The sequence below is a fragment of the Carex rostrata genome, chromosome 33, assembly GCF_964058835.1.
Source record: "Carex rostrata chromosome 33, lpCarRost1.2, whole genome shotgun sequence".
In the NCBI taxonomy this organism is placed as follows: Eukaryota; Viridiplantae; Streptophyta; class Magnoliopsida; order Poales; family Cyperaceae; genus Carex; species Carex rostrata.
The window spans coordinates 801930-817105 of NC_135950.1; the positions used below are offsets into that span (position 1 = coordinate 801930).

General features: G+C 32.7%; 2 protein-coding genes and 1 pseudogene across 5 annotated transcripts; 1 reads left to right on the plus strand and 2 right to left on the minus strand.

Moving 5' to 3' along the window:
* Positions 1–1328, minus strand: LOC144548591 (BTB/POZ and MATH domain-containing protein 1 pseudogene; annotated as a pseudogene). Its single transcript, XR_013509394.1, has 2 exons — positions 449–1328; positions 1–364 (listed from the first exon to the last, which is right to left on the minus strand). The product of XR_013509394.1 is annotated as a BTB/POZ and MATH domain-containing protein 1 pseudogene (transcript).
* A 5408-nt stretch (positions 1329–6736) lies between these two features.
* LOC144548554 (uncharacterized) lies at positions 6737–8835 on the plus strand. Of its 3 annotated transcripts, none has more exons than XM_078297251.1 (5): positions 6737–6844; positions 7050–7141; positions 7457–7545; positions 7619–7716; positions 8457–8835. In XM_078297251.1, the coding sequence occupies exons 2-5, from the start codon at positions 7132–7134 to the stop codon at positions 8572–8574; spliced, it is 315 nt and encodes a 104-aa protein (XP_078153377.1). In that variant the 5' UTR covers positions 6737–6844; positions 7050–7131; the 3' UTR covers positions 8575–8835. The 3 variants fall into 3 exon arrangements, with proteins under 3 accessions (XP_078153377.1, XP_078153380.1, XP_078153379.1); XM_078297254.1 differs by having other exon boundaries at positions 6825–6844; positions 7095–7141; XM_078297253.1 differs by lacking the exon at positions 6737–6844 and having other exon boundaries at positions 7011–7141.
* A 1356-nt stretch (positions 8836–10191) lies between these two features.
* LOC144548584 (zinc finger protein 6-like) lies at positions 10192–10912 on the minus strand. The gene has a single exon (XM_078297287.1). It carries the CDS (start codon positions 10788–10790, stop codon positions 10257–10259), a length of 534 nt encoding a protein of 177 aa, XP_078153413.1. The 5' UTR covers positions 10791–10912; the 3' UTR covers positions 10192–10256.
* Between the last annotated feature and the right edge of the window lie 4264 nt (positions 10913–15176).

Below are 15176 nucleotides of genomic sequence, written 5' to 3' on the forward strand. Positions count from 1 at the left end.
TTTCAATGTCACATTGCAAGTGGAAAACCAGCTATTCATAATTCCATAAACAGTGGCAATTTGAAAACCATAATTAACAAGAAAAAAAAAAAAAAGATTGATGGACAAAAAAGATGATCATTTTTCAAAATAAATAACTTAGATATCCTTCAAAATTGGACAAATCCTTATCAAATTGTGAAATTCATCTGTCTGTGCCACAGCTTTAAAAACCTCCGGGGAGCTCATAAATCTGAGACATTCTGCTTTGAGTTGACTACAGTTGTGTTGCTCGGCCAAAATTAATGCAGTCCCAACGTTGCTCCCACTGAGATTCTTGCATAGTAAATCTTCACACATCAACCTCAACCTCTCCAATTGGTACCTATATTCCAGGTATTAGATTGTCATATTAAAATTAGTAAAATTGATATTGAAAGTGAAAATTTAAAACAAAAATTACACATACCTATCTGCGGCTACGAGCAAATGTTGAGACATCAACCTCATATCTTGTTTTTCACCGTCGACATCAGTAGTCACCTCAAAATCGGGCAGTGAATCAGAATATATAAAGTAAAGCATGGATTTGAAAACCGATGCTTCAATATCTTCAACTGTTATAGTGTCTGCCCATTTCTCTTTCATGCAACCGAAAAGCTCGGCATTGAAGACAGCTGACCTAACTGCAAGCACACCACGATGAGCCTTGAATGTCTCTCCCTTCACCACAAATGTAACATCCGCCCCCTTTCCGCTCTCAAATAGGTTAGCCAAATTTTGGTTTAAATTTGACGGTGGAACAATGACACTATAGGGGTGGGTTACTTCAACCTTTGTTCCTTTAATAACCGTGATAGTACACTTCACTATGAAAGAATCATCTTTTAGATGTTTTGATGCCTGAAATTCAGTTCTCTTTGCAAATTGCCAACAGCCCCAATATCTGAATTCAGGGTGGGTAATTATAGCCAACGCTGGGGATGTAACGCTCCAGTTAGAGGCAGCGCTATTCTGTTGAAGTATGGTGAGAGTTATTTGCGCGTTCACATCATTACATTCGACTCGAACTCTAACGGATATAAAATCTTTGTACTCCATGGTGATTCCATCAGGAAAGACTTCAATTTTCCAGTTATAACCGCCAACAGTAAAAGTAGCAGAGTCAATGCTTTTTCCTATGCCACCTTTAGTTAGGGAATATCCACAAATCTTAAACAGATGTGATCCAGTTATGATTTCTGACCGAAATGTTGAGGCTGTCTCGAGGTTTGGATGACCGGTAGCTTGAGCAGATGAACCCATTTGGGTATATTTTACACTGAGATTGTATATATATTAGATTAGAGATTATATTGGATTGTGATTCATAGAATAAGTAATATTACTGAGTTGAAACACATAAATTAATTAAGGTTCGCATTAAAAGCTATTGGAACAAGTAAACATCCCCAATATGAATCAGCTTGTAGTTTAACTGATCTAGCACAACATAGATAACCTAAGAATTTTAATTGAGAGGGACTTTTTTATAGTTAATTTCAACATTTATACAAAATATAGTATATTTCATAAAAATATCAAATTTCCTACTATTTGTTTGACAATCAATTTCTTGAATTTCACCCAAGAAAATTTAGAATTTTGTTCAAAATAAGTAAAAATATATTTTAAAAAAAAAACATAAAAGCAGAATAAATACCAACACTAAAAAAAGTTTAAGTAATAACCTCACCTGCCCAACCTTGTTCAGAGATGATCGGAAAAGAGAGAGAGTAATTGAATAAGATGAGTTGAGGAGGCGGAAAAAGAACTGAGAAGAGCGGCGCTGAGAGTGTAGTGAATTCGGTGGGAAAAAGGGGAAAGTAGAAGCGTAGTGCTGGGTTTTTTTTTTATTTATTTATTTATGAAAAACTAGGAGGGTAGTGCTGGTTGCAAATGAATCGAACTGAATCAAACTTAAATTTGATTTGAATTAATTTCGAATCGAATTTTTTATGAATTCAATTTTGAACTTTTTATGAACTTTTTTACGACAAGAAAGAGTGATCGTAATCGCTGAAAGCGAGAGGTGAAAGTCATCTAAGGTTTTAGAACTGAGAACGAGAGTTACGACTTACGAGTTATGACTTATGGCTGGGCGGCCTTATGTTTTAACTTTTAAGTTATCAACAAACATAAGTCATTAGCGGAAATCAACGGTTCACGTTACTTTGAGATTCGAACTAAAATAGTTGGTGAACCTATTTCGAACGTACCAGGTCCAGTTTGAATTTGATTTGAATTAATTTTGAACTATTTCGAATCAAATTCAAATCAAATCACGAACTATGAATTTTTTGTGCAGCCCTAACTAGGGGTGTTAATGGCATCTTACATGTTTATCCAATCCGTAATGTATCTGTAAATATAGATGAGAGTAATTTTTTTAATTATCAGGTAGAGATAAGGATAATAATTTTGTTTTATTATTTTATTCGTTTTTATATAAAATGTTTTATAAAAATAAAATTATATATTAGATATATATTGTATGAAGATGATATACCAAGAAAAATTTAGCTAGCACCTCATAAAATCAAAATTAGTTGATTATCACTCTACTGAATATTTCTCAATTCCGACCAACCACTCATATCTGTCCGTGCACCAAATTAGACTGAGAATGCGCACAAATTTTCAGACACCATTTCAATTCAAATAATAAGGTTTCTGATCCATGTGGGTCCTCATTATTATGCTGATTCTCATCTCATACATTTAATTTTGTCAAACTTTTACGAGTAACCTAGTTAACCAATTACAATGAAACACGTCATCTCGTCTAAAACGTAGTAAAATATTGAAGCTTTGGATGATCTGCTTTTACTTTGGCACGGTCATGGATTGGGAAATAAATCTGCTGTGATTCTAGAGGGATCGCACGATCCTGTTATTCTAAATCTATCAATTTATCTGTCTAGAGATTCGTACAAAAAAAATAAGTGTCGTTAAATTTGTACATTTTAAAAAGTAAAAAATTAGATTTGGAATCACAGGTCTGCGATCCCTTTGGAATCACAACAGATTTATTTCTCACGGATTGAAGGAAACCATGGTCTGTATAATTAAATGATGAGGATGGTTTAAATGCCTCTATTTTTAATTTTTAATGTCTTCATCATGTTTTCAGTTTTATAAATTTTAATAATTCAAAATTTAAAATTTAAAAGTTAAAATAAAATTATTGGATATAATCTGCATTATTTTATCTATGCACGTATAAAAATTTATGACATTTTAACTTCGTTTTGGTCGTCATCAAGAGTTTGTAAAAACGTACTGACGTTGATCTTTCAATTTATTGATTCATATAAAAAAAAAACTGAAATGTAATAAATTTTTTTGAGCACATAGATAAAATAGTAGATCACATCTAACGGGTTTTATTTTGTAGTTTGTAATTTAAATTTTGAATTATTAATATTTTTAAAATAGAGACATGATGGAGGAACAAAAAATGGAGACATCTGAACTGCCCTCTTAAATTATAAGAGACCTTACTTTGGAGGTACTCAGTCAGACTATTTGGGCGTGATTAGGGCTGCTCATGAGCCGAGTTGAGTCCAAATTGAGGACAACTTGGATTCAACTCGCAAACTCATGAGCCGAGTTGAGTCCAAGTCGCTAATCCATTTTCGAGTCAAAAACTCTGATTTGGAATCAACTCGCGAGCAACTCGAGTTGAAGCGAGTCGACTCGTGACTCATAATGTACTACATAATGAGACAGTCTAATTTAATTCTAACAAAAAAAATATTACATAGTTTATCAAAGTAATACATAATTAAAGGCAATACATAATAAAATAATAACCAACACATAATTAAAAATTATGAAAATACCAAAATAGTACATAATTAAAAATTACCAAACCGATAAAGTCTAACAAAACAGTACATAGTCTAATAAATTAACAAAACAAAAGAAATAATACATAGTTAATCAAATTACCAAATATTACGATGTAACAAAACATTACATAATCATCAAATTACCAAACAAAATTACCAAAAAAAAAAAGTCTAATAAAGCAGTATGCAGTTCTTTTCTCTACTTTTCTTCCTCTTTCTTCTCTACTTCTCTTCATCTGCTGGCTGCTGCAGATTGCTAAAAAAAAGTAATAGTTGAATAAAATGTTGGCAGTGGCAAATATTTTTAATTTTTAAGGTTTCGGGGTGCCTCAAAAATTAGAAATATATGAATTGGGATTTGGTGTGATGAGTCCAATCAAGTTGATTCTGAACCGAGTTTGGGATAACTTGGAATTGACTCATAAATCAACTGAGTCAGTAAACTCAAGTCAGTTTTAACTCGAGTTATAATGAGTTGAATCTGAATTGATTACGATCTGAGTTTCGAGTCATGAGCTTTTTGTGCACCCGTAGGCGTGATACAAAATTGCCAACAAATTAAAAATGAATATTCTATTCACAAATCAAATATAACGCCTTCATGTCATTGTACTGTTTAAAAAAAAAAACAGACTGGTGCACGTTATCAATTGATGTGCCTCCCCAGTGTGCGCATCAAATTAGTGCACATTCTCAGTCCGCGCATCAATTCAGTTTGATGTGCATACTCAATCTGTGTGGGTGGTATGAGTTGAGAAATGAGCAGTACAGTGATGATCAATTAATTTTGATTTTATGAGATGCTAACTAAAAAAATTTCAAAATGATACATGATATAATAAACTTTTATATTTTATTACATTTTTATAATACAAATTAGTTGTATTCATTATTATTATGTTCTTTTTTTATTTTGAATTTTTTTTATCAAAAATACAAATTGAATAATCACTAATACCTTTTTATCCGTTTGTATAATTCGTACCGTATTCGAAAAGATGGGTAAAAATAAATATTTTTTTTCATTATCATATTAAATACAAGTATGAAAATAACTCCATCCAACCCGTATCCCGTTGACACCCCTACTTACACACATATTGCCTATATTGCTTCTTTTGATATAAAAAAGTAAATCAATTTGCCGATATTGCTGCATTAGGATAGAGATTTAGGATTAATTACAAAGCTATGTTGAAAGGGGATGATCATTCAAATTTCAAACATTGTTGTTTATAAGAAGAGGGATTCAATTACACCGTCACATTTTGACATTATATGTTTACAAATTATTTTTCTAATTTCAAAATTCAAATCGTCGATCCGAACCATTCAACATGATCTCCGTATTAAAATGTGTTTGGAGACCAAATTTTATATTTTTAAGAAATTGTTTACTATTTATTTAGAATTTTAAAAATTGTTGTTTTTCAACAATTCAGAATTATCTGAAAACTATAATTTTGTACACATCACAATAAATATTAAAAAGTTTCCAAAATATGTAAAATTGTCTCCAAGTGTATTATAATATGGAGATCATGTCAAACTGTTCGGATCGACTGTTTGAACTGTGAAATCGCAAAAATAACTTATAAACATATGATGTCAAGATGTATCACCATAAAATAGTATGTCTTTCTTTCTATTTTATGCAACTTTTTTTTAATATTTAATATTTTTTATATATAGAAATCTAAATTTATTTAGATACGTACCCGCCACACGTACTTACCACACGTATCTGTCATTTCTTCCGAAAACTTTTGTAAATAAAACCACAAAATGACATATAATAAGAGCTATATCAAAGTATTAACTGATTTCCACTCCATTTTAGTTTATAAATTATTTGTACATTGTGGATTTTAGGCATGTCGTCAAAACAGTTAGAATTGAAGGAACAAAATAGCAATCCCAATAAAAGAATTAATAATGTTAAAGTATACAATGACTTCTTTATATTGATCAGACTTGAAATCAATTTACAATGTTGAAAAAATATTGTCAATATTAATTGCATATACGTTTTTGATCTAAATACAAAAAATATTGATTTATTCCTTATTTCCTTATCACCGAATATGTAGTATTCGATTATAAATACATATTTATCGTACTTTGTATTAAAAATGTTGTTTTTTTATGAGTTCTTTTTTGTTCTTTTATAATATATCATGTTGCAATGCTTTATACCTAATGGTCCAGGCGTATACATACAAAAATAAAAGTGAAAGTTGAATTCGATAAAAAAAATTTATGGAAGTTAAAATAAAAAGTTTTTTTTTTTTTAATGCAAAGTTAATAAAAGAAAGTGGGGTAGGAAATTTTATGGGAGATGGAAGAATTTTTATGTTTGAATCTGAATCATTTAATAGCGACCAACACGAATATTAAAGCGGCTCCGTATGTTCCATCTCAGATCAGATTGGCTCAGGTCGTGATCAAATGGCCGTGATCCCACACAGAAATATTCTGTTAGATACGCGTTCGATGCAGTAGCTCTCCGAGTTGGGCTCCTCTGCATTTCTATGAAATTAATTGAAATTCCTAACAGATCTGAACCTTCCATCGTATAATGAACTGTCTACATGGGGCAATTGTTCGGACCCATCAGATGATATGGACCGTCCGATACGAACTAAATGAGACCCAGCTCTATCGGCGGCCGCGACTATCCAATGGAGCTCGAGTCCGGTCCTCTGAAGTAACTCAAATTTTGAGTTTAGATTCACACCGTCCGATCAGAACCAGAAGTCCAGAATGCAAGGGCTCTCTTTATTATTCGTGCTTAAGCAGATCCAACGGTGCGGATCTAAACTCAAATTTTGAGTTAACTCTGGTGAAATTGGAGAATCTCAACTCCCAGGTTCCCAACCCAAGCTCTTCGGCTCTTCCCCCCCCTCTCTCTCTCTCTCTATTTCAATCGCCCGCTTGTTCGCTCCGGTTGCGGGTCCCCAAGCCAAGCCAAGGTACACCTCTGTGCTTCTTCTTCGGTTTCTAAGACTAACTATAGCTATTGCGCTCTCTATCTGCTTCTCATTTGATAATCAAATACAAGTTATTTATGAATATAATCTTGCTACCAGTACACATTATTTATCACTGGATTGACCTCATCAAGGCTACATTTTGTTGCACTGTACCAATTCTCTAATATTGAGTTGTGCCTGATAGGTGAGGCACATAATATCCCTGGAGCAATTGGAACAAAAGCGCCAGAATTCTCTGTCTGAGTGGTATCAAGTTCTAATTGTAGATGAGTGCAGGTACTTATACAAATAGTTCTCAATTTTTACTTGGTATTTTGTAGTAGCACTAGAGTTAATTAATACCAATGAAGTATTGTGATTTTCTCTATTTTGGCTGCATTTAATTCAGGTCTAGCAACAGTATAGATTACTTGTGTCTACTGGTTCTGGTTTGACCAATTAATACTCCATTTTTTGTTTTTGCTTGCAAACAAACAAATTGGTGTTTGATTTCACAGTAATGCTTGGTTTTGATTGAGGCTTAATTATGCTTAATTGAATCATACAGGCATGTCATAAATTTTTGTTTTTATATCTCTCTCTCTCTGAAAGGTGGGGCATTTGGTGGGAACAGGGGAGCAAGACCAGTACCTCCTGAAAAAGGAGTTTTTCCTTTAGATCATCTACATGAATGTGACCAGGTACAGAATCACCAACAAATATAATTCTTAATTAGAAGCAAAATGATGAATATTTCTGGAATTTTGTGAACAGGCAAAGAAGGATTATATAGCATGCTTGAAAACCTCAGGGTTTAAGTCAGAAAATTGCCGAGATCTATCTAAGAAGTACTTGGAGTGCCGAATGGAAAGGTAATCATATTTATAATTTGAAACTTCTGTAATGAAACCCCATTTTATTAAACAATTGCAGAAAACTGATCCCCTTTTTAACTTTTCACATAATATATGAAACATAATGTTCTCACTTTCTTTACAGAAACCTAATTTTGATTATGAATATGTTCAGAAACATGTTGCAAAAGTAATTTTGAAGATCAATACCTGAATTGTCTTCTTGAATAAGAAGATTTTTCACATGATGGAAGTTGTTGTTTTTACTGCTAAAGCTAAAATAGAGAGTTTTGGAGTGCTTAGTTATTCTTTTGAGACCTAGATCCTGTTCTATAAGATTAAATAATTACTGAGATAGTGTAAAATTGGCCCCTGCTATATAATTTTCTGGCTCCATCACTAATTGGTACTGTATATTTGTATTTCATGTTATGAAATGCTAAAATATTTCTCACTGAGATTGATTAACCTTTCAACCTTTGAAATGATGCATTTCTAAATCTTCTCCAAATTAATATAAAACAATTTGAAGTAGGGACTAGGGACCTTCTTGCAAAATATGCAAATAATGAAAACCCAGGAATTTTTTTTTTCCGATTTACTGAATAGGCAGGAACCTTTTGTAGTATTGCTCTTGTTGATTTAAATTTGGCTAACTAGTAATGGAAACATTGAACTACTGAATGCTTTGCAAAGCTAAGCATTATATATCCTGCCTGCCACTAACACATTTTTCTTGTTTCCATTTTTTTTTTCAGAAACTTGATGGCCAGACAAGACATGTCAGAGCTAGGGTTTGGAAAAGAACCGGAGACAGAGTCTCCTAATACTGACATTGAGAAAATTAAAAATCAATCTCAGCCTTCAACTGATTAACAATAAGCTTCTAGCAAATTGCTCCATTTTCTTTTTTCATATTTTTATTTGTTTTTGCTACCTTAGTTCGGATTTAGAAGTTCTTTCTTTATTGCAGAAAGACATTTGAGAAATAAAACTGTGGATTAGAACATACATAGGAACAAATTTTGGTAGTGTGTTTTTAGTTGTTTATTGAAAATAATGCTCAGCAACTATTTTTGTCAGAATCAGGTTCTGTAAATGCCTAAGAGCAGCGCAGTGAAAGGAGTTTGGATTGTTTATTTGTATTCCTTTTGCTTTAACATACAGAGAAATGCTTTCCGTTAGTGCTTTATTAATCTAGGACATTAGTAACAGACAGGATTACAACAAGCATAGCAGTTTCTTACTGGTATTTGACTTCCAAGCATGTATACGCTTCTATTTGTGGTCTAAATTTGGGTAATAGGGTAGGCCCAGGTCAAGACTCAAGACCCCTTTGTTAGGCCGACCAGGCCCAGACTACCCTAAATAGGCCCAGATAAGAGGCACCGACCTTTTATGGGTTTTGGGTCTGGTTGTATTTTGATCTGAGAGTCTTTACCATATCACATAGCAAGCAAGCAGAACGTTTAAAAGAGGCGGACTTCACATTAACAGTTTTGTAAAAAACGTGGTTTAGACTGATTAATCGGCCAATTAGTCGTTAGTGGTGATCAAACAGTTATGGATTTTTCCAACTAATCAACCGATTATTTCTGATTATTTCCAATTATGGCCGATTTTTTTCGATTATTCCCGAATCTCAATTCCGATTAATCGTTTCACGGTACCATGTCCGTCCGACGACCACATACCATTATTTACAACACTGCACACTAGTAATAGTGTAATAAGAGTGAGCCTAACTATGGTAATACATTTCAGTGTTGTAAATAACAGGGTACCGTCAAACAATTAATTGGAAATAATTGACCGATTAGTTCGAATAATCCGTGATGGTTTGATCACTATCAACGATTAATCGGCTAATTAATCGGTCTAAACAGACGTTTTTTTACTACACTGATATATATGCATATTATGGATTATGAAATTATATTTCTATTTTTAAAATTCAAACCGTTGAAACGGTAAAGATGATTTCTATATAAAAATATACTTGAAAAATCAAATTTTACAATTTTTTTAAATTCTTTTTCTTCTATTTTTTTTTAAATATAAAAATCATATTTAACGGTTCGAATCAACTATTTGAACTTTATGGATCCATCACACGGATAGATCCATAACATACATATTAACATATTATTATAGTCTCACTAGTGTAATATTGTGGTGCTTTTAAGAATAATTAGAATATCAGACAATACCTGTCTTATTCTATCTCAGCATTTCTCCTAATTATTACTGAATTTGACGAATTTTACCAATAATATATTATTTATCCCACATTATTCTATCTAAAATTTATATTATAATATAACAAATTTATTTCTAAATCATTAATTTTCATATTGTATCCAAATCATTAATTTTCAGCCTTGCCAAAATATTTTTGAATTACGAAATTCTCACCACGCCAGACAACAACTGAGATAAAAGTATCAGTATCATATATATGGAGAGTAAATAATGAAAAAAAAAGTCAATTAATAACACAAAATTCAATATAGGCATTCAAACATAATACATGTCAAAACATCCATACTTTTTTTTTTTTACAACCCGGCAGGAGCCAGGCTGAGGCACAGATCCAGTCCTGACCCCGCCTCCTCGGACCGACTCATGGAAGGCGGCCCATTTGTCAGCCTACCGGGCTCTCTAGCCGGGCTGACATGAAAACCAAAACCCTTCGATCTCTCAGCAAAGTAGCCCCATGGTACAGGTTGATAGTTTGCAAAGGCATGATGACCTACTGGCATGAGTCTCGTTTCCGGTACAAAAGCACAAGGTGATACCAGCTGATGTAGCGTAGCATTATTGGTACGTCGGTTACTGAGTTGCATGCGTTTCAGTTGCTGGCGTTCCCTCTTGTGTGCATTCTGGTGGCCACCTAGTGCTTGCGAGTTGGCAAATTCCCGACAACAGTACTGGCATTCGTACTTGCGCACATCTTGACTTGCAGGAGGTGGCATTAATGGTGATGGGTTGTTAATAGCACGGTTATTATCAGACACATCAAATCCGAATAGTTTGAGCGTTTTGTTCGTGGCGCTACCGGCTGAGTTGGGATTGCATTGTATTTCAGCCATATTGCTAGCTAGATTTGATTTCTTCTTGGAAAAAATTGAAGGTAGGAACTAGGAATAGAGAATAGAGAATAGATGAGAGAGATTATTGGTAGGGATGTAGGTAAGTAGTGAGGAGATATATATTTATACAAAGAGAAATGCATGTGTGGGAACTGGGAAGGTTGCATTTAATGTAAGGTGAAAGAGGAGATATGATACAGGTGGGAAAGGCATGAATTTAAGTCATAGCTACACGCAGAAATGGTGCATGAGACGAAAATGACGTAACCAGTTTAAATCAAAGGAACAAGTTTCTGTCGGACCTTTTCTTTTCTTTCTTTTTTGTTTAATTATTTGATAAAAATCTTCACCTGCTTTTCAATTTTAGTTTTAATCACGTTAATTACTATATCGGTCGATTATTTGTTCAAGCAAATGTCACAGTCTGGGTAAAACTATTGACAGTGCTGTTTTAGCTCCATACAATGCATAAATCATATTATTTTTCTTTTCTTCATTTTGACTCTATTATTTGTGCTCTGCATGAAGTTAAAATAATATTGTCAATAAACTATTATTATTGACTATTGAAAAGTAATTAATTAAGATGCACAGTAAAAAATGATTATTGCGAGGTACACAATAAATTAAAATTGTTTTTTTAAAGAGTATCACTATTGCTGAGAGGAGACAATAAAAAACACTTTTATCCTAGGAAATAGTGATAGATTCTCGTAGATACATAATGAATGGCAACATTCTGGATGTGTTGTTGGATATATAAATAATTGATAGCTTACTAACAGTTTTCATACAAGTTTGAAATTATAAATTTGTCCATTGTCAGAATTGGTAAATGAAATAATAAAAATGGAAAATTTATATATACTCTATTTATAAATTTCATTTAAGACATATATGTTTCAATTCAAAGTTCACATATTTTCGAGTACTTTTTTTGTTTTTTGTTTTCCTCAATTTTTTGCAATTTTGACGGAATAACATATATAATAATTATTTTAGTACTTGCACTACAGTACCACACAGCACCCGTGCTACAATAATCATGCTACAATACCTGCTGATACGGCCTAAGTCCAGACTAGACACGTGGTCCGTGTGTGTATTGTAAGTGGATGTGTACGTATATGATTGGCGTCCCGCCTGTGTTAGGCAGTCCGAGAAGGGAACTCGGGGTCAATAACCCGAGTGTAGTTGTAAGACACTTTTACTATATCCTATCTCGTGTTTTTGTCAAAAAGTGTCAGCCCCTGTTCTATGGAGCTGTTTACCTTAAATAGTCCTCTCCAACTCTGACATCCCGCGTTGTCAGAGCTGACAGAGAGGATCGCATCAGAGCAACCAAGCTTACGTGTAACGCGGCAACATCCGCATATTAGAAATGCGGGAGTCGCATAATGGGCGGTGTGGTCCGCATAGGGGGCGGTGACTAAATCGCACCCGGCTTGTACGGAAGATCGTTGGTGGTGATCTTAAGCTTATTCTGGACTGGGCTTTATCCCGACTTCTTTCCGCCCCGGATTGGGTCATGGGCCGCTTATATTATTCCATCTGGAGCCTTTCATTCATCCTTGGGCTGATTTCATCTAAGTAGTTGTTTCAAGGCCCCCTATTGTTTTATAAGGGCCTTGGGCACATGGCCCTATCACCTGCGCTTAGAGAAATAATGTATTTTGGTCCCCAATAATTTTATAGTCTCAACTAATTATTATTCTAAAATTCCAGGAACATCATTTCTCTATAGTCTCCACTAATTATATAGTTTCCTTTTTACAATCCCCACACTTGTTCTCGCGTCAACATTTCTCTAACAAAAATAATTGACTTCATAGGAATAAATACTTCAATGCATAGATATTAATACTTTCAATGTCATATGTAAAAAATACTTAGATATGTACACATTCGTAGCTATAAATACTTAGAAGATAAGATATTAATACTTTAAAAAAATATTAATATTTTGATGCATGACTTGTTATGATTATCCCTTTTCGAGTTCCCCAATCATCTCCGCGTCAACCTTCCTCTAACAAAAATAGTTAACTTCATACGTATAAATACTTCAGTGTATAAGTATAAATACTTTCAATACTTAGATGTTAATACTTTTGAGTCTGAAAGTACGTCATCATGGATCTTATTTGAAAGAAAAAATTGTGTAAGTATTAATAATATGGAAAAAAAAAATTAAAATTGTGGAGATTTTGCAGTCCCTACAGAAAGTTATCTTTCTGCATTTAATTTTCGGTGGTTCCCCCGCGGGTACAGTGCTGCGGGTACTATCTTCGCACTACAGTACCCATACAATAAATAATTGTTTACCTTATAGCTATAAATACTTCTATACATAAATATAAATACTTGCATGTATAAGTATTAATACTTTCGAAAAGAAAAATAAATTGTGAAATTTTTGTGATCCCCACGAAAAGATATTTTTTTACATTCAATTTCAGTAGTCCCCTACAAATATAGTCGGATACTATTATTAGCTTCCTAACCTATATAGAACGTGTATATATACTTGCTGACGTCTACTTCTCTTGATGCAACCATCCAAAAGTGACGTTGAGACCTATAACTTTACGTGAATTTAAATGGGACCCATCTCATAGAAATATATACAAATTGCTCGTCTAATTAAAAGCAAAGAAAAGATGTTGGCTTGATTGTCGTGTTCAATGTACTACATGTAGGGGCCGTTTTGTTTGGAGCATTTTACTGTTCATTTGAATTTACAATGTGAAGCGATATTAATTGTACGATCACCAATTAATAATTGCACGAATAGTTAAATCTACATTTGTTATAAAATATATTTATGTAGATATTCAATTTATAACATCTAATATTAATTTTTATTTCATTGTTCATTATTTTCACTACTATGGACATTTATTTTCTTCTTTATTATTGTAACATCTCTTTCTAACCTATAAATAGAGATTTTTTAAATGGAGAATGGATACATATATTATATACAATAGTGGAGAATAAAATTTTGTTATTGCTCTCTTTATCTCTCTTGTTATTTACTTTACTTTTGTTATAACTTTATTTTAATTGTACAACAACATATATATTTTTTTCACAAATATTCAATAGTACAAAAATCATACACAACATATTATACATGGATGCGAAAAAATTGCACATTATATAACAATGTGTAATATGAGAAGGCGTTCATGTGAAAAAAAAACTCCAACATACACGCACGGTCTGAAATTAAGTTTTGAATAGTGTCTGGAAGTCACAATTATTTGTACATAGTTTCATTAATAGTAAACTGTGTACGGTTGTACTACTTCATACACACGGTTGTACTACTTCATACACGGTTTTTTCTAAAATATCTGTGTATAATTTTTCTTAGTTTACAAACATTGTTTTTTAGTATAAACCGTAAACAAAATTTCATAATAGTAATAAATTAATATCTTGTTTCCAAATATGAGTACCCACTCTCTTTAACTTCTCTTCATTTTTCCTTTTCTTCTTGATTCTTCCCCCTCGTATATATCATTTCTTTCTTGTATAGCATAAGACCGAAGGTTAATTACAGCTTTTTTAGCAAAAGAAGGTTCATTTCTTTGTTGAGAAAAGTTGTAATTAAACATTCACAATCTTGATGAGAGAGATGCGCTATGCGTGCTATGCACGTGCTAAAGATGTTCCTCTTCAAAAATGTTTATCTTCTGAAGTTACATTTCAAATGCAATCTACGTGTGCTATGTGCCTCATATTTTTCTGAATTTTTTTTTTAATATGAATTCCATAGGAGCTTAGGTACCCAATTAAAATAAACAAAATTTTAAATGGAATTTATAAAATTATGAGTACTGCACTTGACTAAATAGTACCAAATTCAAATAATGACTGAATTCTAACTCTCTATTTATATTAATTCAATTTTAGAAACTGTCAACAGTACTTTTGCCGCTAGAACACCCAGTATCTCAGAACTTGATGGATCTCACTATTTCAATGTGTTCATTTTCATTTTTTCAAATAAAACTTGGATCCTTAATTAAGAGTTAGCCTAAGTTGAAGAAACTTACATTGCTTCAACATCGGAACTGTATATTTTAAAAAAAAAAATACTATTTTCTCACTCTAGTATTTTTTTAATTGTATGGTCAAGGAAAGATCTCTTTAGTTATTTACTGGTTATTGGTTGCAAGAATGTTAATTATGTGCATGACTTATGCGTTAGTGATTATCCAAACCAACGAATCTCGCTAGTTGCAACATCTCCAAGAAGAAATCTCGAAATAATTGAGATCAAGTACTTGCAATTTGATCCCTTGGTAAGTATATTACTTATAATTAATGTTAGGGCATGTAGAGTGATATCGTTCAATATTTTTAATTAATCGACAT

Excerpts from the sequence above, each read along its gene's own strand:
- LOC144548554 (XM_078297251.1), top strand. Across the intron at positions 7,546-7,618 it reads ATCTACATGAATGTGACCAG|GCAAAGAAGGATTATATAGC; the intron begins GTACAGAATCAC and ends TTTTGTGAACAG. Across the intron at positions 7,717-8,456 it reads TTGGAGTGCCGAATGGAAAG|AAACTTGATGGCCAGACAAG; the intron begins GTAATCATATTT and ends TTTTTTTTTCAG.
- LOC144548584 (XM_078297287.1), bottom strand. The coding sequence starts at position 10,790 with ATGGCTGAAATACAATGCAATCCCAACTCAGCCGGTAGCGCCACGAAC.